This window comes from Panthera pardus, unplaced genomic scaffold (assembly GCF_024362965.1).
Source record: "Panthera pardus isolate Hobbes unplaced genomic scaffold, ASM2436296v1 HiC_scaffold_10, whole genome shotgun sequence".
Taxonomy (NCBI): domain Eukaryota; kingdom Metazoa; phylum Chordata; class Mammalia; order Carnivora; family Felidae; genus Panthera; species Panthera pardus.
The window spans coordinates 53,619,196-53,637,851 of NW_026526655.1; the positions used below are offsets into that span (position 1 = coordinate 53,619,196).

The following is an 18,656-nucleotide window of genomic DNA, read 5'->3' on the forward strand; positions in this document are numbered from 1 at the left end:
CATCCATGTTGTAGTATGTCTCAATACTTCATTCTTTGTAGAATTAAGAGCTATGTCTTTTGTTTATACACAATAGAGTACTGTGAAGTTACTGTAAAAAACTTGTTTAAAACAATTATTAAAGTAAGATCCTTTTTTATAAAACATAGTTCAACTATGCTGCAAGTTTTTAACCTATTGTGTCTGTTTTATCTCTACAGCTTAGATTTTGAAGAATGTGCTCACAAATTGCTGAAAATGGAGTTTCCTGAAAGCCAAACAGTAAGTTGATGTTTTTTTCTTCTATTAGGAAATAATATAGTTTATAAAAATGTTTAAAGGAGTTCATAGGTTTTATGAATTGAAATAACTCAGTTTTGGATATTCTGTTTTTAATGTAGTTATTCTAAAATTTTAAAGTAACTTGAAACTTAGTCCTAGGGTGTTTCATAAGTGTTACTCATTGCAATGAATTAAATGGGCTCCTTAAATGGGATGTGGGGGAAAAAGGAAGAAGTCTGTCAGAACCACTACACATTACATGAGTTTCTGAGTGGTTGCCTGTAAATCAAATAGGTGGCCTATTAAATACAATAAGAAATTTGTTCCTTAGTGAATTGCTTAGCCCATCTACTTAATGTGCTCAAGCATTCTTTTGTGGTAGAAATTATAAAGGTCACCATACATGTTATTACATTACTTTAATTGTATATGGAAGAATCTGTGTCATTTTTTTTCATTCATTAATTCAGCAGTCTATGTTTACCATATACTACATGTCAGACACTCTACAAGGTGTCAGGGATTCAGTGGTCCATAAAGTACATATTAGCCCCCTCTTAATCCATGGGACTCATAGTCTTATAACTCCCTATACTTCACTGTTCAAAGTATCATGGAACCCTAATGCCAAAGATAGTAAAGACTGGATTGAGTAGATTATCTTGGTTTTTTTTGCTAGTTGCATTCTTGTGTATGTTGCTCCCTGCCCATCTGCATTTTAAATCCTTGGAACCTGAGCCAAGGCTTTTAGGGTTTTGTTCTTCACATCTTGCTTTACATGTGGTAGACCCAGCAGAGATTCCAGAGTGAATATATCAACTGTAGGCAGTTTCGTTTCTAGTTCTAAAAGATCTTGTCTATCTGAGCTGTTACCATTAGGTGTGAGTGCTTTGTCTTAAGGCTTTAAATATGATCTGTTATGGGGATTGGCAGACTGTAGCCCAGGCCCACTGCCCATTTTTGTAAATAAAATTTTAGTGGAATACATCCATGCCCATTGGTTGGTGGATCGTGTATAGTTGTTTTCACCCTATAGCAGCAGAATTCACTAGTTGCAACAGAGACCGTATGGCCTCTAAAGCCTAAAATATTTACTATTTGGCCTATGATAGAAAAAGTTTACCAACCTTTGTTCTAGATTATAGATTTCTTCTTGAAATGCCATGGTACGTAATTTTGAGATGAAATAATTTTTTCAAATTTAAAAAGTTCTTTTTTCCCTCTTAAAGTTTATTTTTTGGTATATTAATAACAGTATACCTATTTGTACCCTGGGTGTACCTGATGTGTCACCATTGAAAGGAAATAAATTAGGGAATTAACCTTTAAAATTATAATTGAAACTGAAATTACTATATGATCTTGTCACATTATTTGAGGAGTATAATTAAGTCTTTATACGTTTTATTAATACTAATTCAGAGGATAGTTGTTCTAGAACTAACCTCAACATATTTTGATAGCATTTGGAAGAATGTCTTAGTACATCTATTTTCATGCACTCTGAAGACGCTCCTGAAATTGCTATAATATTTAATTAAAATGTTAAAATATTTAATTATTCTAAGCCACAGGGAATAACTCTTATAATTGCATTTAGTCTAGGGAAGAAAGTAATTTGTTTTGCAAGTAGCACTGGCTTTATTAGCAATGCTATCAGTATATTACTATGTTATATTGTTTAAAACCTGATTAACTGTTATGTTATTGTAAAATACAATGTTGGTAGAAAGAGTTGAAAATGCATTTTAATATCAAATTAACATAATATGGCAGAACTCAGAAAAGCCTTATTTTAATTTTTTACTACTATATTAAAATTTTGACAAAGTACATCTTTTCAGAACTTACACATTGAGAAGCATTTTATTTAATTGAGGTAACTTCTGAGTAATCATAAAAAATAATAATTTAGCAATGTAATGACATCTAAAAATATCCTCATATTGTGAATTAAGGACTTTGAGTAGAGTGTTTTATAAATAGACTATCAACTTCTAGAGCAGCATGGTCCAATAGAACTTTCTGCAATGATGAAAATATTTATATTCTACACTGTCTAGTTCAGTAGCCACTAGTCACATACGGATTTTGAGTACTTGAAAATGTGACTAGTGTGACCGAAGAATGGAAATTTTATGTAATGTTAAGTAATGTAACTAATTAGCTACATATAGCTAGGGGCTACCATGCTAGTTGAAAATATAAAGGTAAAATTAAATAGAAGTAAAAATGAACTGAATGGGTATATGTTATATTTTGTAGGCTGGCTTTCCATTTATAGAAAGCAGATATGTTACAGTTACTATATTTGGAAAAAATAATTTTTAACTTTTTGATAAATGTCTTGTAGAAAAAGATACTTAATCACTACTACAGCAGTGGTCAGAGAATGAATATATGCCTATTTTCATTTTGTCTCCAGTGATGTGTCCATGTTGTCTGAGTTTCATCATCAGTGAAATTGATACAGTTTGAATATTTAGATATTTTATTTGAGTATTTTAAAATTATAAATCATTTGTGATGATGGTATTTCCTGTCCTGGATTTACTCTTGCATTTATTAGTTCAAGAGAATTTTTTTTTCCCCCAAATAATTTTTTTTAACGTTTATTCATTTTTTGAGAGCTAGAGAGAGAAAGAGTGCTAGTGAGGGAGGGACAGAGAGAGAGGGAGACACAGAATCTGAAGCAGGCTTCAGGCTCTGAGCTGTCAGCACAGAGCCCAATGCAAATCCCGAACCCACGAACCAAGAGATCATGACCTGAGCCAAAGTTGGACGCTTAACTGTCTGAGCCACCCAGGCACCCATAGTTCGACAGAATTTGTATACAGGAATTTTCAAAGCGCAAAAATAGCTGATTGGCAATATATTATTCCAGCAGTTATGGAATGATTTGATCTATTTGCATAGATTTATCAATAGATCTATATGTATAACATTTATTTTGAGGCTAGCAAATCCAACCACAGAGGTGTTTTTTTCTTTATTCTTTTAAATACATTTCTTGTTGGGGCGCCTGGGTGACTCAGCCCGTTAAGCGTCCGACTTAGGCTCAGGTCATGATCTCACAGCTTGCAAGTTCGAGCCCCGCGTCGGGCTCTGTGCTGACGGCTCAGAGCCTGGAGCCTGCTTCAGATTCTGTGTCTCCCTCTCTCGTTGCCCCTCCTCTGCTCACACTCTGTCTCTCCCTCTCTCTCAAAAAAATAAACATAAAAAAAAATTAAATACATTTTTTCTTTATTAACCAGAATGTCATTTAAGTTAATGTTGTAGCTGTACTTATTTATGCCTAAATAAAGACTCATCTTCTACCTTTTCCATACTAATTAAATATATTCTTAAGAATTGAGTTTAAAGGTATGTAACTAAACTGTCAGGTGGTATATTGATGATCTATATTTTAAAAAATTTTGTGTAGAATCTTTTTAGAATATAATCTATTCAATCTTTTCTTGGTGTATCTTTTTCATATAGTAGATTTTATTGAGGTGGTTCATACTTAATTTGAATTGAGAATTTTATAATCTAATTAGCATAGATGACCTTGGAAACTGTCAGCCAGACTGAAGGCTTTGAAAAACTATAGGCCTGACATAGATTGAATTTTTTATTTTGTCTTAATAACTTAAGTTCACAAAGCTTAGGAAATTTTGTGTGTTTAAAATCTTATTTAAAAATTCAGGCTGTCTCTATCATATTGATAAATTATAGCATGGATTCATTGTATTTTGAATCATTAATGAATTTTTTTTCCAAATAGAAAGAACTCTGCAACATGATACTTGATTGTTGTGCCCAACAAAGGACCTATGAAAAATTTTTTGGCTTATTAGCTGGGGTGAGTTCCAGCCTCATTTTTCTTGTTGGAATTTAATAGCATCACTAAGGGAATCCTTAACATGAATATTGTGAATTACTGTGTCTTCTTTGTGGTCTGGTCTAATACAATAGCATATCTCTGATAAAAGCTCGTTGCTCTTCCCTTCCTCAGGTTTCCTACCCTGTGTAGTTTCCTCCTTTCCTACTTCATTTTGTGGTGCCTTAACATTGCATAGGTCTTTTCCAGAACTTTTTGAGATTCTATATGCTTTGTAACAATTTCCCAAAGAGGACAATTAAATGTTGCCTTTTCAAAATCTCAAAGCTGTTTTTGAAGTCAAGTGCATGTTCAGGCAGCACAAATAGATCATGAGTTAAAATAAGTTTTTAAATCTAAACTCTACCCACAGAGAAATATATTTGTGTACTATGCAAATGTATGTGTCTGTGATAAGATACTTGTATAATTTTGTTTTAGCATATAAATCCCAAGTAAATAGGGATGATACATATTATCTTTTTTTTTTTTTGAGCATTCTGTCATACAGCACAAAAAGATTGAGTAATGTGATGTATAAAAGATTTACTAATTTTTGATTCAATAAGTTTAGGAGGATCTGATATACTCATAATGGTATCGACAGTCAACTTTTAGTAGTACTGACATTCAATTTTTTTTATTTATTAGCGATTTTGCATGCTAAAAAAAGAATACATGGAATCCTTTGAAAGTATATTCAAAGAACAATATGATACCATCCATCGCTTGGAAACAAACAAATTGAGAAATGTTGCTAAGATGTTTGCTCACCTTTTATACACTGATTCACTTCCATGGAGTGTAAGTAGATGGATCGATATTTATACTTCCTTCCTAATCCTGTTATTCTCAAGTAGGTATTAAGTATAGTATAGCCGTACTTTTCCTACGTAGGAAATGTACTTTAAAATGAAATGTATAGTTGGGGTGCCTGGGTGGCTTAGTCGGATAGGCATCCGACTTCAGCTCAGATCGTGATCTCACGGTTAGTGAGTTCAAGCCCTGCGTCGGGCTCTGTGCTGACAGCTCAGAGCCTGGAGCCTGCTTCGGATTCTGTGTCTCCCTCTCTCTTTCTGCCCCTCCCCCCGCTCATGCTCTGTCTCTCTCTCAAGAGTAAATAAACATCAAAAAAAAAAGATTTAAAATGAAATATATACCAAACTTTTACTGTAATGGCAGTCTTTGAGGCTATATTCAGATAACGTGAGATCGAGAAGCTAAGTAAATAACATGAGTGTTAAGAAATACAACCCGGGGTGATATTAACAGTCCATACATCACAGTGCTTTTTAAAAGTGATAGCTAGTGGTGTTTTCAGGGAAAACAATAGATTTTTGTCTTCTCTGTGTGTGCACAAATGCATGCACACTCATATACCACATACATCTTACTTTGGCGGTCATGTATCATGTAGCCATAGTTATTTAGAACAAGATAAGATATTCTTGATACAGAAATGTACACTGGATTGGAATTTGAAATGCATTCATGAAACTGGCATTTATTGTACAACCTCTGTTCATCCAACAACCATTCATTTAGTTACTAGATAAGAGCCTAGTCACTTGAGAGGGATAGTGGGCATCCAGAGTGAATTATTTATGGTCTCTGCTTTCATAAGAAATATATAAGGTAAGGTATGCCCATAGTGCTAATATAAAATAAAAAGTGATAGGTTATGAGAAAAGTGAAATTGAAAGAAGGAAATTACATCCAAGAGGAAAGAAAGAAAAGGATCACACTGTGGAATACCACAACCTGATGATAGAATGAAGCAACAAAGTGAGCTCATAAACATTGGATGGACTGTTGTAATACTGTAGGTACTAAACATGTCTAGCTGTACTAATAGGCATTTTGTGAGCAGACGTAGGAGCCTGATCATAATAATTTTTTTACTTCTTTCTTTTCCCTCTGAGAATGAAAATGAAATCAAGTTTTTAAACAATTGAAGCAAATGGGTTTCTGGAACACAGAACTCATAAAAACTGGAGGTTACTTTTATTTTTATTTGCCCTAAAACCTCTCTCCATGAACTTCCATTTTTAAGCCTCGATCTTAATATTCAGAACAAGCCATCACTCTTTCTGTCTTTGCTCTTGTCGTATATGTCCTATACAAAACTATAGCCTAATGCTCTAAGTGGAAGTTTGCCCCAAACCCTTATACATCCATGTTTTGATGAGTGAGTTTTAGGAGCTAGTAATCTTTGCTTCAGCATTATATACTCATGGCAGAATATATCTCTGCTATAAAAAGCACATTACTCAAGAAAGAAAGAACTCTATTTCTGTAGCATCTTAGCATTATGAAAATTAGCATAGAGAGGTAGTCTTAAACTTTGCCAAGAAGTAATACTTACTAGGACAAAGAAAGATATTCACAGATAATTCTTCAGAGACACTTCAAGTTATCAGTGTTGGTCATTTTATCTTTTGAACAAAACAAACTTGTCTTTTTTAATTTTAATTTTCAGGTTCTTGAATGTATAAAGCTGAGTGAGGAAACCACTACATCATCCAGTAGAATTTTTGTTAAAATATTTTTCCAAGAATTGTGTGAATATATGGGTCTTCCTAAACTTAATGCAAGATTAAAGGATGAGTAAGTTTATCGTTATGCACTTTTTATTCTTACTGTACTCAGGAATTTTCCTCCATTTTAGCGACATAAGTCCACCCTTAGTCGTAAAAACAAGAGGTAAGCCCCTAGGACTTTCTTCATCCGTTAGTTACTACTCTGAATCTCATGTTCTGTGGCACAGGACAACATGTAATTTTAGTGATGGATTTTAGTCCCAGTAGAGACAGCACAGAATTAATGCCTCTTTGAATTTAGTTATAACACACAGGATTATTTTGCATGCCCACTGGAGTTTTCCAATAATGAGTGCTTACAGTTTTATTTTCATTTTTAATGCTAATTTTGAACCTTAGAATATTAATTTTTGTGTTATCAGTGAACAATTGTGAATATATACAGATGATTCAGTCATGTAATTGTTCACATTATTACACTGAATTAGGGCCTTATTCCAGGACTATCGTGTAATCCCTATCCCAGTTTTCTTATTTCCTGTATATTCACATTGCCTCCTGCCACTCACATCGGCTTCTACTGCATTCACACTACTGAAATCATCCTTTCAGATTTCTTAGTGACTATCTGCCAAATCAAGTACTTTTTCTCAGCCCTCACAGCCCTCACTTCCCAGCCTCCCTTAGACAGTTGACCACTTCCTCACTGTGGCTCCTCACTTTCTTGTCATTCTGCCTTACTCTTCATGGTCTCTGCTCTTCACCCTCCCTCTCCTCTTCACCACAGTTTCTATTCTGGGCTCAACATGCCCTCTCTGTGCTATTCTGTCTACTCCCCTTGGCTTCAGAGACTTACTTATTGTTCTCCATCTATTTCACCAGGTTTATCTCCCCCCTCTCCACAGCCTGCACCAACATTGCTCCACTCGTTCATACTTCCTAACCTCCAGAGCTAGAAATATACACTCTTGGTCTATCCATCAGACTCTTCCTCATTCTTATTTGTCAGTTTTTTCTATGAAACAGTTTGTCCTGACTCTGCTGGTTAGTCATTCGGTGTAGCACTCCAAAGGACACATCCAAACCACCTTGTACTATTAATGTTTTCTGTTTGTTCCCCTCCATAGAAATAGTAATTACATGCAGTCTTCATCCATCACTTCTTCCTTTTGTTGACGATTTTTCCCCAACCCCCAATGCCATGCATAGTGCTGTGCATGCATCCATGTGGGTATATGTATACAACAGAGATTTGTTTTTACTTTGCATTATATACATTCACATACTGTGTGTGTGTGCACGTGTGTTTGTATATGTTGCACAATATGTGTGTGGTGTATAAAAATGTTTTTAAATCCTCTGTTGTACATTTATAGAAATCAAGTATAGTAAATTATGACTTGACCCTATTCATTTCATTTAGATAGCATGTAGTCTAACCTAATAAATGATATAAATCACCTCCTTGATTGTATTTCATTTATTAATTTCCTAATACATAGAAAATCTGAAAAATGACTGTATATGAACTTTGCCTTTTAATCTTCAAGCAATGTGTTCTCTTTTGTTCATTTTTTTCTTCTTTTAGAACCCTACAGCCATTTTTTGAAGGGTTATTACCCCGAGATAATCCAAGAAACACTCGGTTTGCCATCAACTTCTTTACTTCTATAGGACTTGGAGGTTTAACGTAAGGATAATTTTCAGGATTTTTTTTTCATCTTATAAAGTTATCCCACAGTTGCCTTTGGAGCAAAAACTAACAGAGGTTGTATCTTTAATTAGGGATGAATTGCGTGAGCATCTCAAAAATACACCAAAGGTCATTGTGGCACAGAAACCAGATGTTGAGCCAAATAAATCCTCTCCTTCCTCTTCCTCTTCCGCATCCTCATCTTCAGAGTCTGACTCCTCTGCCTCTGAATCGGACAGCAGTGATAGCAGTTCGGAGTCTTCCAGTGAGGAAAGCGATTCTTCATCCAGCAGTAGTCAGAGCTCTGCCTCAGGTACTGAAACTCATTTATAATTGATTGGGCTCTTTTCTAACAAGTATATTGCTGGTGATGTTTACAGTGAGGGAAGAAAATAAGTTGATTGCTTAATTATTTTAGAGTTCAGTTGTTTAAAAGCCACGATTAATAATATAAATGATCATCTGTCACTGCTGGAGTCTGTAGTGAATTACATCATTTATAATGCTAAGATTGGCTGTTGGAATCTTTTTCATAGAAATGAAGATATTTCATTGGTAAATGTTTATTTGAATGATGACTGAAATACCATACATTCATAATGCCTGCAGTCCAGCTTACAGCTTTCCTGGTGTTTATATTTTAAATAAATTATAGTTTTTTACTTTAATTAGAGGGTTTGTGTTAGTTACTGGCACGTGCCATGCATCGAATGCATACATACTTCGCAAGTGTACAGCTCTAGAAATTTTCATGAGAAGAACATATCCATGTGCTAGCTACCCATAACAAGAGTTAATAGCTACTGCCACTCCCCTCTCCACTGCCTCATGTTAGCCACTACTCTCATTTGTGATTCCATAAATTAGTTGTGCCTATTTTTAACTTTATCACTATGTTTTGTGAACTCCTTTGTCTGGCTTATCTTTCACAATCACTTTTGTGAGCTTCATCTGTAATATTGCATTTAATTATAGTTCATTCTTTTTGCTGTATAGTTTTCCACTATATGAGTATGCTACAGTTAGTTTAACATCTCTTTTACTCAGTAACAATTTAGATTTAGAAATATTCCCGTGAATACTCTTATTTACATTTGGTATGTGTATATATACATATGCATTGAGCCAAATAAATATATATATACATATACATATGGTATGTATATATACACATATGCATTTCAGTTGGGTGTGTACTTAGAGATTCACTGCGAATTCCTGGGTTGTAGGTTGTGTGTACATTTAGCTTCAGTAGATACGGCCAGTTTTGCAAGTGGTTATTTCAGTTTATGCCCCTATCAGCCGTGTATGAGAGCTCTAGTTGACCCCAACCTTGCAACACTTCACTTGGCTATCTTTTTCATTTTAACCATTCTGGTACATATGTCATGGTATTGCATTGTGGTTTTAATTTGCATTTTCTTGATCGCTAATGAAATTGAGCACTATTTTATATTATTATCGGCCATTTGGGTAGTTTCCTTTTGTTAAATGGCTATTCAAGTCCTTTGCTACCCACTCTTTTTGTTTGTTTTATTGTTATCTTTTTGTATAGATTTGTAGGAGTTCTTTAGGTTTTCTGGACATGTATCTTTGGTTGCACATATATATTGCAAATAGTTCCGTTCCATTCTTGTATGTCCAGCCCTGTGCAGCTGCCAGAGCTCTGCTGGTCTCTCTGTCCCTCAGCAGCAGCCCTGAATCAGCAGACAACCTGCAGGGAGCAAGTGGCTATATTATGTCAGCTTACCTCTCTATGGTTCTGCCTTCTCTTGAATCTTGGTCCTTATTCGACCAAGTAAAGAAAGTTGAAAAAATAGTACAGAAAATTCCCATATAGCCTTCACCCAACTTCGCCTGGTGTTAGCATTTTACATAATCATAGTTCAATGATCAAACCCAGGTAATTAACATTGAAACAACACATTAAACAAACAACAGATCTTATTTGAATTTCACCAGTTTTTCCATTAATGTCCTTTTTCTTGTTCCAGGATCCTACATGCATTTAACTGTATTTCTCCTAAGTCCTCTATAACCTGTGATAGTTCTTCGCAGGCTTTCCTTGTTTTTAAAGGCTTTGGTACTTTTGAAGTCCTCTGGTCACTTATTTTTTAGAGTGCCCTTCAATATGGAGATCTGTCTGATGTTTTTACATGATTAGATTGAGGTTATGCATTTTTGGACAGAATGTCATAGAAATGCTATGTTCTTATGCATGTTATCTGGGAGTTCATAATACTGGCATGACATTAACTGATCACTTGGTTAAGTTGATATCTGCTGGATTTCTTTCTGGAAACTCCTTTTCTCTGTAAATTAATGTGTTGTAGAGAGATAATTTGTTCAATTTTAGCATCTATCTTTAGACCTTGTCTGCAATACTTAACTGCCGTGGTGTTTGCCGAATGTGATGTTTATGTTTGTCTTTTTTCTTCTACGCTTAGTAATTGAATTTCTTCTGTAAGTAAGAGTTGTCCCTCAATCCCCATTTATCTATTAACTGTATATATTTCATCAGTCTGGACTCATGGATATTTATCTTATTCTATGAGTTAAAATCCAGTACTATCATTTATTTTGTTCAGATCATTTCAGCTTTGGCAGTTAAGAGCTCCTTCAAGTTAACCCCTTTGTTCTTTCAACATACCCCCATCCTTTTTTTTGAGCACCACCCATCTTTAGAACATCTCAAGTTGTTTAAGATCTTTATTGCCTCTAAACAGAAGATTTTACATTTTTATCTGGCACTTCTAGTTGTTTTCAGCAGGAGCCCTGGTCTTCCACAGCTTTCTCCATTCTCCCTGGAAGTGGAAATGCTGTAGTAAAGGATTTTCAAATGTGCCATTTTCTGAGGAGGTCTCTGTTGTTTTCCCCAGGGTCAACTCTGCTTTCTTCCATTGTAGCATCTTAGTCTGAATAAGACGTAGTCTGATTGTCCAAAATGCATGTCATCTCTTCTTAACTTCTTAATGCATATTTAAGAGAAGCAGCACTTTTCCCCGTAGTCTTAGTAGGTTGGAAGGTTGATCTTTACACTCTGGTTCTCTGGCTTGTTGCACTTGAAAGTGTGTCACGTAATGTGTGGCAGCCAGAATTGTGGGACTCTTGGTGTTTTAAATTATCAGAGTAAGATTCCATTTGTCCACAGGAAGTCTTACTCTTGAATTAAAATATATTAACATTGTTCATTTAATATTCACCTCTTTTAATTCTAAAGAATTTGTTATTTCATGGTTATCTGTTTTGAGAACAGATGAGAACACAGCATGAATTGCTGCAATAAGGGATCTTGCTGATTCAAAATTAATTTGCCTCATCATACAATTTCAGTAGAGAATTTTCAGTTTTATTAGTAAAATATTAAACAGCATAAAAGCGGTATGAACTATCCCCAAATTAGAAAATTGTAAAGCAAACGCCAAAGACGGGAGATTGCACGTTGTGGTGGGGCTCGGGTTCTCATGTCAGCAAAGCCCTGAGAGTAGCATAGAGTAGGGTCAGAGAGACATTGATGGAGCACACAGCCAGATGGTTTCTGCTTGGCGAGCTGCTGCTCAGCTGAGCTGCTTGATAGGAGCCAGAGAAATAAATCCTTAGTGGCAAACCAATGGACTGTGCGAAGGGTAGGCATTTGGCAGAAGAAATACAGGTTGGTACGGTGAGATTTGGGTGGAGATAGGATGAAGGTGGACACTTTTCTTCCATATTTTCTTCTTTCTGTATGTATATGAATTTGACAGAAATTTTGGTCATCTCAGCACCTTTGATTTATGTACCCAAAAGAAATCACACAGATAAAGTGATTAAATTTTATACCTTAAAATTTCACTGTGATTATTTAACATTTATATTTATGATTCTATCAGATTAAATTGTTCTAGGCCTTTTCAGAAGAGTTTTCTCAGAAATCAAGCCTTCATGGCTCTCATAAAGCCTGTGATTATGTCATAACATCACTTCTCTTTCTGGTGCAGGTAGTGCTTCTCTGATAGCAGAACTGTTGTTTTTTGTAGGAAGAGGTTTTTATTTGAAAAATATATATTCATGCTGTTAAGCAAACTAGTCATCCCTCTCCCCTTTAAGGGGGATATTGCTGGCATGTATTTTGATTATTAACATAACCAGATCTGACACAGTACTTTACTTTATATGACATAATGCACATGGGCTGAAATTTCTGTTTTTGAATAAAATTTGTAATGGAAATATACCATGCTAGTCACTTTATAAAAAAAATTTACATTTGCTGTAGTTCATTTAAAGTTTCTGTTTACTGCTTTCAGTCTAAGGATCAAAACAGTACTTTGGTAACTAATGGTGATATATCGTATATTCTTAAAATTATGCATCTCGTGAAATATTGTCATTAGACTTTCCGTTCAATCAATTTACTTTTGCATCCAGTTTATCTGAATTAGTAAGCCTGCAATGGACCAATAAATGTCATTGTTAAATTATGAAATTAAAGATTAAAATAAAAGCTAACTATTTCATTTTACATGTACAGCTAAAGGTAAAAGAAAAAAGGGACAAGGGAACACCAGAAGTAAAGAAGTAGATAAATTGATCAGGAAACAACACACACATGATAGGAAACAAGAAGAAAGAAGACTGGAGCAAAGGCATCAGGAAATAAGGACTGAAAGAGAAAGGAGGTCAGAAAAACATAAAGATAAAAATTCAAGAGAGCCAAACTGGAGAAATCCCGTAACAAAATACAGTGCAGACAGAGGTGTCCCTGCTGAACGAAATAGTTACAGTAGAATCATGAATGACAGAGACCAAGAAATGCACACAGATTTGGAAAATAAGCATGGTGATCCCAAAAAGAAGAGAGGAGAGAGAAGAAATTCTTTTTCCGAAAATGAGCACAGGCACCGAAATAAGGACAGTGAACATTTTACAAGAAAAGATAGGTCAAAGTCAAGAGAAAAGAACAGAAAACATTCGGGTTCTAGAAGTGATGAGGATAGATGTCAGAATGGTGCTGAGAAGCGATGGGAAAAATCGAGCAGACGCTCTGAACCCTCCAGAGAATCCAGGAAACATCCGGACCGGCGAAGAGAAAAGTCTCCAACAAAGCAAAAAAAGTAATGCTACAAAATTACAGAAACTGAACTTGCCTTATATTCAGTTGAAACAAATTATTTTTTACATTAACGAACTTTATAGAGAATTCTTGTATAAAGTACTGGTTTGTATTTGTACATTTAAAATTTTTTCATTTTAAACATGTTTTATAATTGATACATCTCAAGGCCCTCCACATAAAATTATTTGAAAAGTTTCACCAGAGAGGGATGTAATCTTACTTATATTTTGTTAATAAAATGATCAAATGCTCATTGAATCAGTGATTTTTTTTCATTGACAAAATTTTTTTTTCCTGATGTTTCCAATTGTTTACAGAACTATTATATGAATTAGTAGTGGCTTTTTTTAATAGATATAACTAGAGACCAAAATAGGTGAACCATTTCCATGTAACATTTTTGCTTTGTTATGGGATGCTATGAACCTCTTTTAGGAGTCACCCTTTTTTAAAAACGAATTATTTCAAGTCTCATATTACATCTTGAACAAGATAGGTATGTGTAATTTTTTTTAACAGGTGTTTTCATGAAGCTATGGGTATGTTAGTCTTTTAAACAGATACACAGTTATATTATTTATAATTAGGACTTCTCTGTTTAATAACATTTCTTCTCTCTGGACTGCTAGATTAACATTTAATTGAAATTCTTTGTGATTAGTGCATTTTCTGAGCCTTGACATTATATTGTTGTTGGTGAGTTAACGTGTATTTAACTTTTAATTTAGATTAACAGGTTGTTGGAAAACATAGTCATGAGAAATGTGAACAGCTTAACTGAAATAATTCCACTTTTTTATAAGAATTTTAAAGGTTTCCATCATTGTAACTCTCACCAATTAATATGTGGCCATATTATTTATTACTTTTGGAATAAAATACTGCCTCTGAAATTTTAGATTTACCTGCATTTAACCCTACTTACCAAATAGACAACTTGTGCTTGTTCACTTTTAAAGTACATAAAATCCATTTTAGCTGATGTTTGGTTTCAAGAGTAATGGGACCACCATCTTTAATGTTTGACTTTCAGGCATTTTCTGATTCAAAATGTTTTCTATTTTGTTCAAAAACTGGAGTATAAGTAACAATAAAGTCCATGTAAATAAATAAATATTATCCTCTCCTCCTCCTATCCTCCTGCCCCGCAAAAACAAAACAAAACAAAAAAAGTATTAATTGACTATGGCAGCCTGGAAAAATTCTTTTTAGCACTTTCTCCTCCTGTGGTGGTTAGAAGATGCTGAGTTGTCATTAGAAGGTACTGTCATGGACACCGTGCATTTTACAGAACTATGAAGCTCAGCAAATTGGATTTAAGGAACACATAGCGCTGTGAGCCCTAAAGGAAATAAATGAGGGTTTATTTTTGTAACTGAACGCTAAATTTGGGGGATGGTAAAAAGGAAAAAAAAATGGACTAAAAATTTTAGCTTTTTTTTCTTCCCTTTAAGTTTAAAATTTCTAAATGTAAAAATAGGAAACCATTCTTTTTATTGAGTAGTAAGGACCTTAAAGAGTTATTAAAGTAGATAATTTTTTAAACATAATGAATATTTATTGGGCTTCTATTATGTGCCCAGCCCTGTTCTAGGAACTAGAAATAAAGCCATGAGGAAAACAAAGTCTCAGTTCTCACTGAGGTTTGGACTATAGTTGGTAGGGAGAAGAGGTCATGATACTAGCGGGTAGTTGGTAATTTTCCATAGGAAAGTCATAGATCTCTGATAGGGTGACTTTGCCCAGATTGTTAAAGGAAGAAGGTATGTGTAGATTGCTATGGGGAGGAACGTAAGCAAAAAGAACTGCTTGGGTATAGATGTTTCTTTATAACAAATATTGTCTGGAAATTTATGTTAACATTTCCTATTCAACTAGTTGGATTTTTTTTTTCCTCCTCACTATTTTATTTACTTTTTTTTTTTTTTTTAATATTTATTTTTGAGGGGGAGAGTGCGCAAGCAAGGGAGGGACAGAGAGAGAGGGAGACAGGATCTCAGGGCAGGGCCCAATGCAGGGCTTGAACCCATGAACCACAAGATCATAACCTGAGCCAAAGTTGGTCACTTAACTGAGCCACCCAGGCACCCTATTTTATTTACTTTTAACAAAAGCAGTGAACAGAATACCTAACTATCTTTAAGCAGATGTATTTGAGTGTAACTGAGTCCCATCAGGGCACAGTGAATGGGAGTCAAGGGGACAGAACGGTACTGTTGTCTGCACAGTGCATTTCTACAGCATCAAATACGGTATGCTTACATGCAAACTCTGCCATTCACTCTTGTCCTTTTAATATGTGGACAAGAAACATGTTGACTATGTTCGCCGTTTCTGACTTTTTACTTCTTAGGATTAGCTCTTTTTTTTTTTTTTTTTTTTTTTTAAGGATCAGCTATGACCTATATATTTTGCATGCATTACTCACTGTTTTTCTGTTTCTCAACTTGTTGCATCCAGGGTTTCTCTGTCGCTAGTATGTCCCTAACGACCTATGCCCATGGTCTTCCCCTTTATGTTACTTCAGAATCCATACCATCTCTCAATCTCTTCTTCAAGCATCACACTTTGACCACTGCCCATCCCGCTCACCTGCTTTCCTAGTGCTCTTCTAGGATCTAGGAATCTTTTCATTTCATCAAAACTTCAGATGTATTGACTTTGTGAAAATTTCTCATTGCCCTTCCAGTTTTTCACTTGCTTGTGGGAAAAGATTCAGGTTCATATCGAGTAACTTATTACCATTTCACTTGAAAACTGGCTGACTGCACATTTCAGTCTCACTAGGCTTTTATCTGACCTATGCCACCTGCTGGCTGTTGACTTTTGTGCAGGTCCTTTGACCTTTGTGTCTCCATTTTCTCATTTGTACAACAGTATGATAGTGCCTCCCTTAAGTAATGAAGATCTCTGTGACATGAACAGGGCATAGACCTAAGTGCTCGGTGTTACTATCTTTATTATTTTTGTCACTAATGCTGACATAGTACCACTAGACCAGGAATTGCCAACTCAACACAAACAAGACCAGTCAGATTGGGGAGTGGAGCCCCTTAAAGGCAGCAACGGTTACTCTGTTCCAGTTGTGCTTTTAAAAAAGAAGTCCAGGGACACCTGGGTGGCTCAGTCAGTTAAGCGTCTGACTTCGGCTCAGGTCGTGATCTCATGGTTTGTGAGTTCGAGCCCCATGTCGGGCTCTATGCTAACAGCTCAGAGCCTGGATCCTGCTTCGAATTCTATGTCTCCCTCTCTCTCTATCCCTCCCTGACTAGTGCTCTGTCTCTCTCTGTCTTTCAAAAATAAATAAATGTAGAAAGAAAAAAAAAATCTTTTAAAAAGAAGTCCAGGGCGCCTGGGTGGCTCGGTTAAGCGTTGGACTTCGACTCAGGTCATGATCTCACAGTTGGTGAGTTCAAGCCCCCTGTCGAGCTCTGTGCTGATAGCTCAGCCTGGAGCCAGCTTTGGATTCTGTGTCTCCTTATCTCTCTGCCCCTCTCCCACTTGCACTGTCTCTGTCTCTCTCTCAAAAATAAACATTAAAAAAAATTTGTTTAAGAAGTCCAAAGACTGACAAATCTGCCAGATTCTCAAGAGAATTAAAGAATTAAGATTTTTACATAGCTTCTGATTTTTAAATGTTGAAAATGATTTATTTTTAAGTTTAAAACAGCCCAAAGTTATTTTATTAAAACTCCACACATTATGATCCCTTTGGGTGAATTAGCTTTTGAGTAGCTAGTTTGTAACTCTAGATGCTCAAAAGCTATTATTTAATCTTGAAATGACACTATTTGTTACACCAACCTCATCACTCTTTTACTTTCTGCTCATAATAGTGGGAGAAGTCTTCTGTCATCTTTCGTGAGAAAACTCATTTACTTTGCTAACCTCAGCAGTCCCGTCTTGCTCTAAAACTTTAGCCGAGTTTTAGTTCTGCACTTCATTGGCCTACTCCTCATGTTTCATGGATCCAAAATACAATTCATTTTTCCTCAGAGCCACATCTTTTCTCACTTAGCTGAAGTCAATTCCACAGATTTCCCATCATTTTTGAATTTTCAAAGCTGGTCCCCTCTCCCCAGATCACCAAATTCTATCAGTATTGCTTTTGGAAATCTTTGGCATATGTCACTGTCTTCCCACCCAGAATGCCACCACCACCATAGTTCTGGCCCTTTGTATGTTGTGGCCTGACTTAGTTTATTCATCATCCTACTGTGCTCCAAGTACTGCTCCGAGGAGATAGCAAACAGGACCTGTTTTCAATTGAGGCTAAGTCCTTGCAGGGGAAAACAAAATAAAGTTTAAAAAGTAAAAACTCACACTTTGAAAAATGTTAGCTATTCAGAAATGCCAAAAGAATAGTGCAGTGACCACCTATGTGCTATCTACCTCAATTCTGAATTCAATAATCTAAAGTATTATTTCCATCCTGTCACTTCTTTGTGCTTTGAATTTCAATGACTCCTCTAGCCTAGAGGATAAAAGTAAATTCCCAGCCTGTTACTCTGTCTGGTTTCCTTAAAGTTCAAGTTCAACCTGTCTTTCTTAATGTTTGTTCTAGAAGCTGCCATCCTTTGAGCACTACTTTGGGGCAGGCAGTTTAGAATTCCTAAGTTTCACATCAACAACTGTAAGGTAAGAAGATATCCCAGTTTTACAGCTTGCACACTGGTGTCTACCCAGCTAAGGTGTGGCAAGGCCAGGACTCCACCCATCACTTTATCTCACATGACTGGTGAAAGATTTTTTTCTTAAGGCTACCCTACCACACAAACCCTGCAATAGCTGGGCTGCTTATTTACTGTCCTGAAAAGACACTGCTGTTTCTCTCATTTCTGAATTTTTGCCTCCTTCCTACCCTCCACCTGAAATTTATCCTTCTTCTATTCACCTACCCAAGATTCAACACACATCCACCTTGCTATTGATGTGAAAGTTGCTCTGATGTAGAACCCAACAATGGTTTTTCCTTCTATATCGTTTGATGCAATTCAAGGCACATGCAGTAAAGAGCATGTGATTAGCACCTGTATATTGTACTGCGAGATCACTTTTATTTTTTATCTTACCCCCTTAGGTAGATAATACATTAATCAGCCATGAGTTTTGTGTTAAATATTGCCTTTCTGTCTGCACCTTGTATAGACCAGAGCTTCTTAACCTCAGTAGTATTGACATTTGGGGTCACTTAATTATTGTGGG

At 35.6% G+C, this 18,656-nt stretch overlaps 1 protein-coding gene across 1 annotated transcript in view; it reads left to right on the top strand.

The window, feature by feature from the left end:
- Positions 1-13,709, top strand: part of CWC22 (CWC22 spliceosome associated protein homolog) — a 56,261-nt gene extending 42,552 nt beyond the window's left edge. The window contains exons 14-20 of the mRNA XM_019461049.2: positions 201-261; positions 4,028-4,105; positions 4,775-4,927; positions 6,603-6,730; positions 8,252-8,353; positions 8,449-8,669; positions 12,867-13,709. Coding sequence (XP_019316594.2) covers positions 201-261; positions 4,028-4,105; positions 4,775-4,927; positions 6,603-6,730; positions 8,252-8,353; positions 8,449-8,669; positions 12,867-13,453 — 1,330 coding nt within the window. The 3' untranslated portion in view covers positions 13,454-13,709. The remainder of the gene's footprint in view (positions 1-200; positions 262-4,027; positions 4,106-4,774; positions 4,928-6,602; positions 6,731-8,251; positions 8,354-8,448; positions 8,670-12,866) is intronic.
- Positions 13,710-18,656: the final 4,947 nt, after the last annotated feature.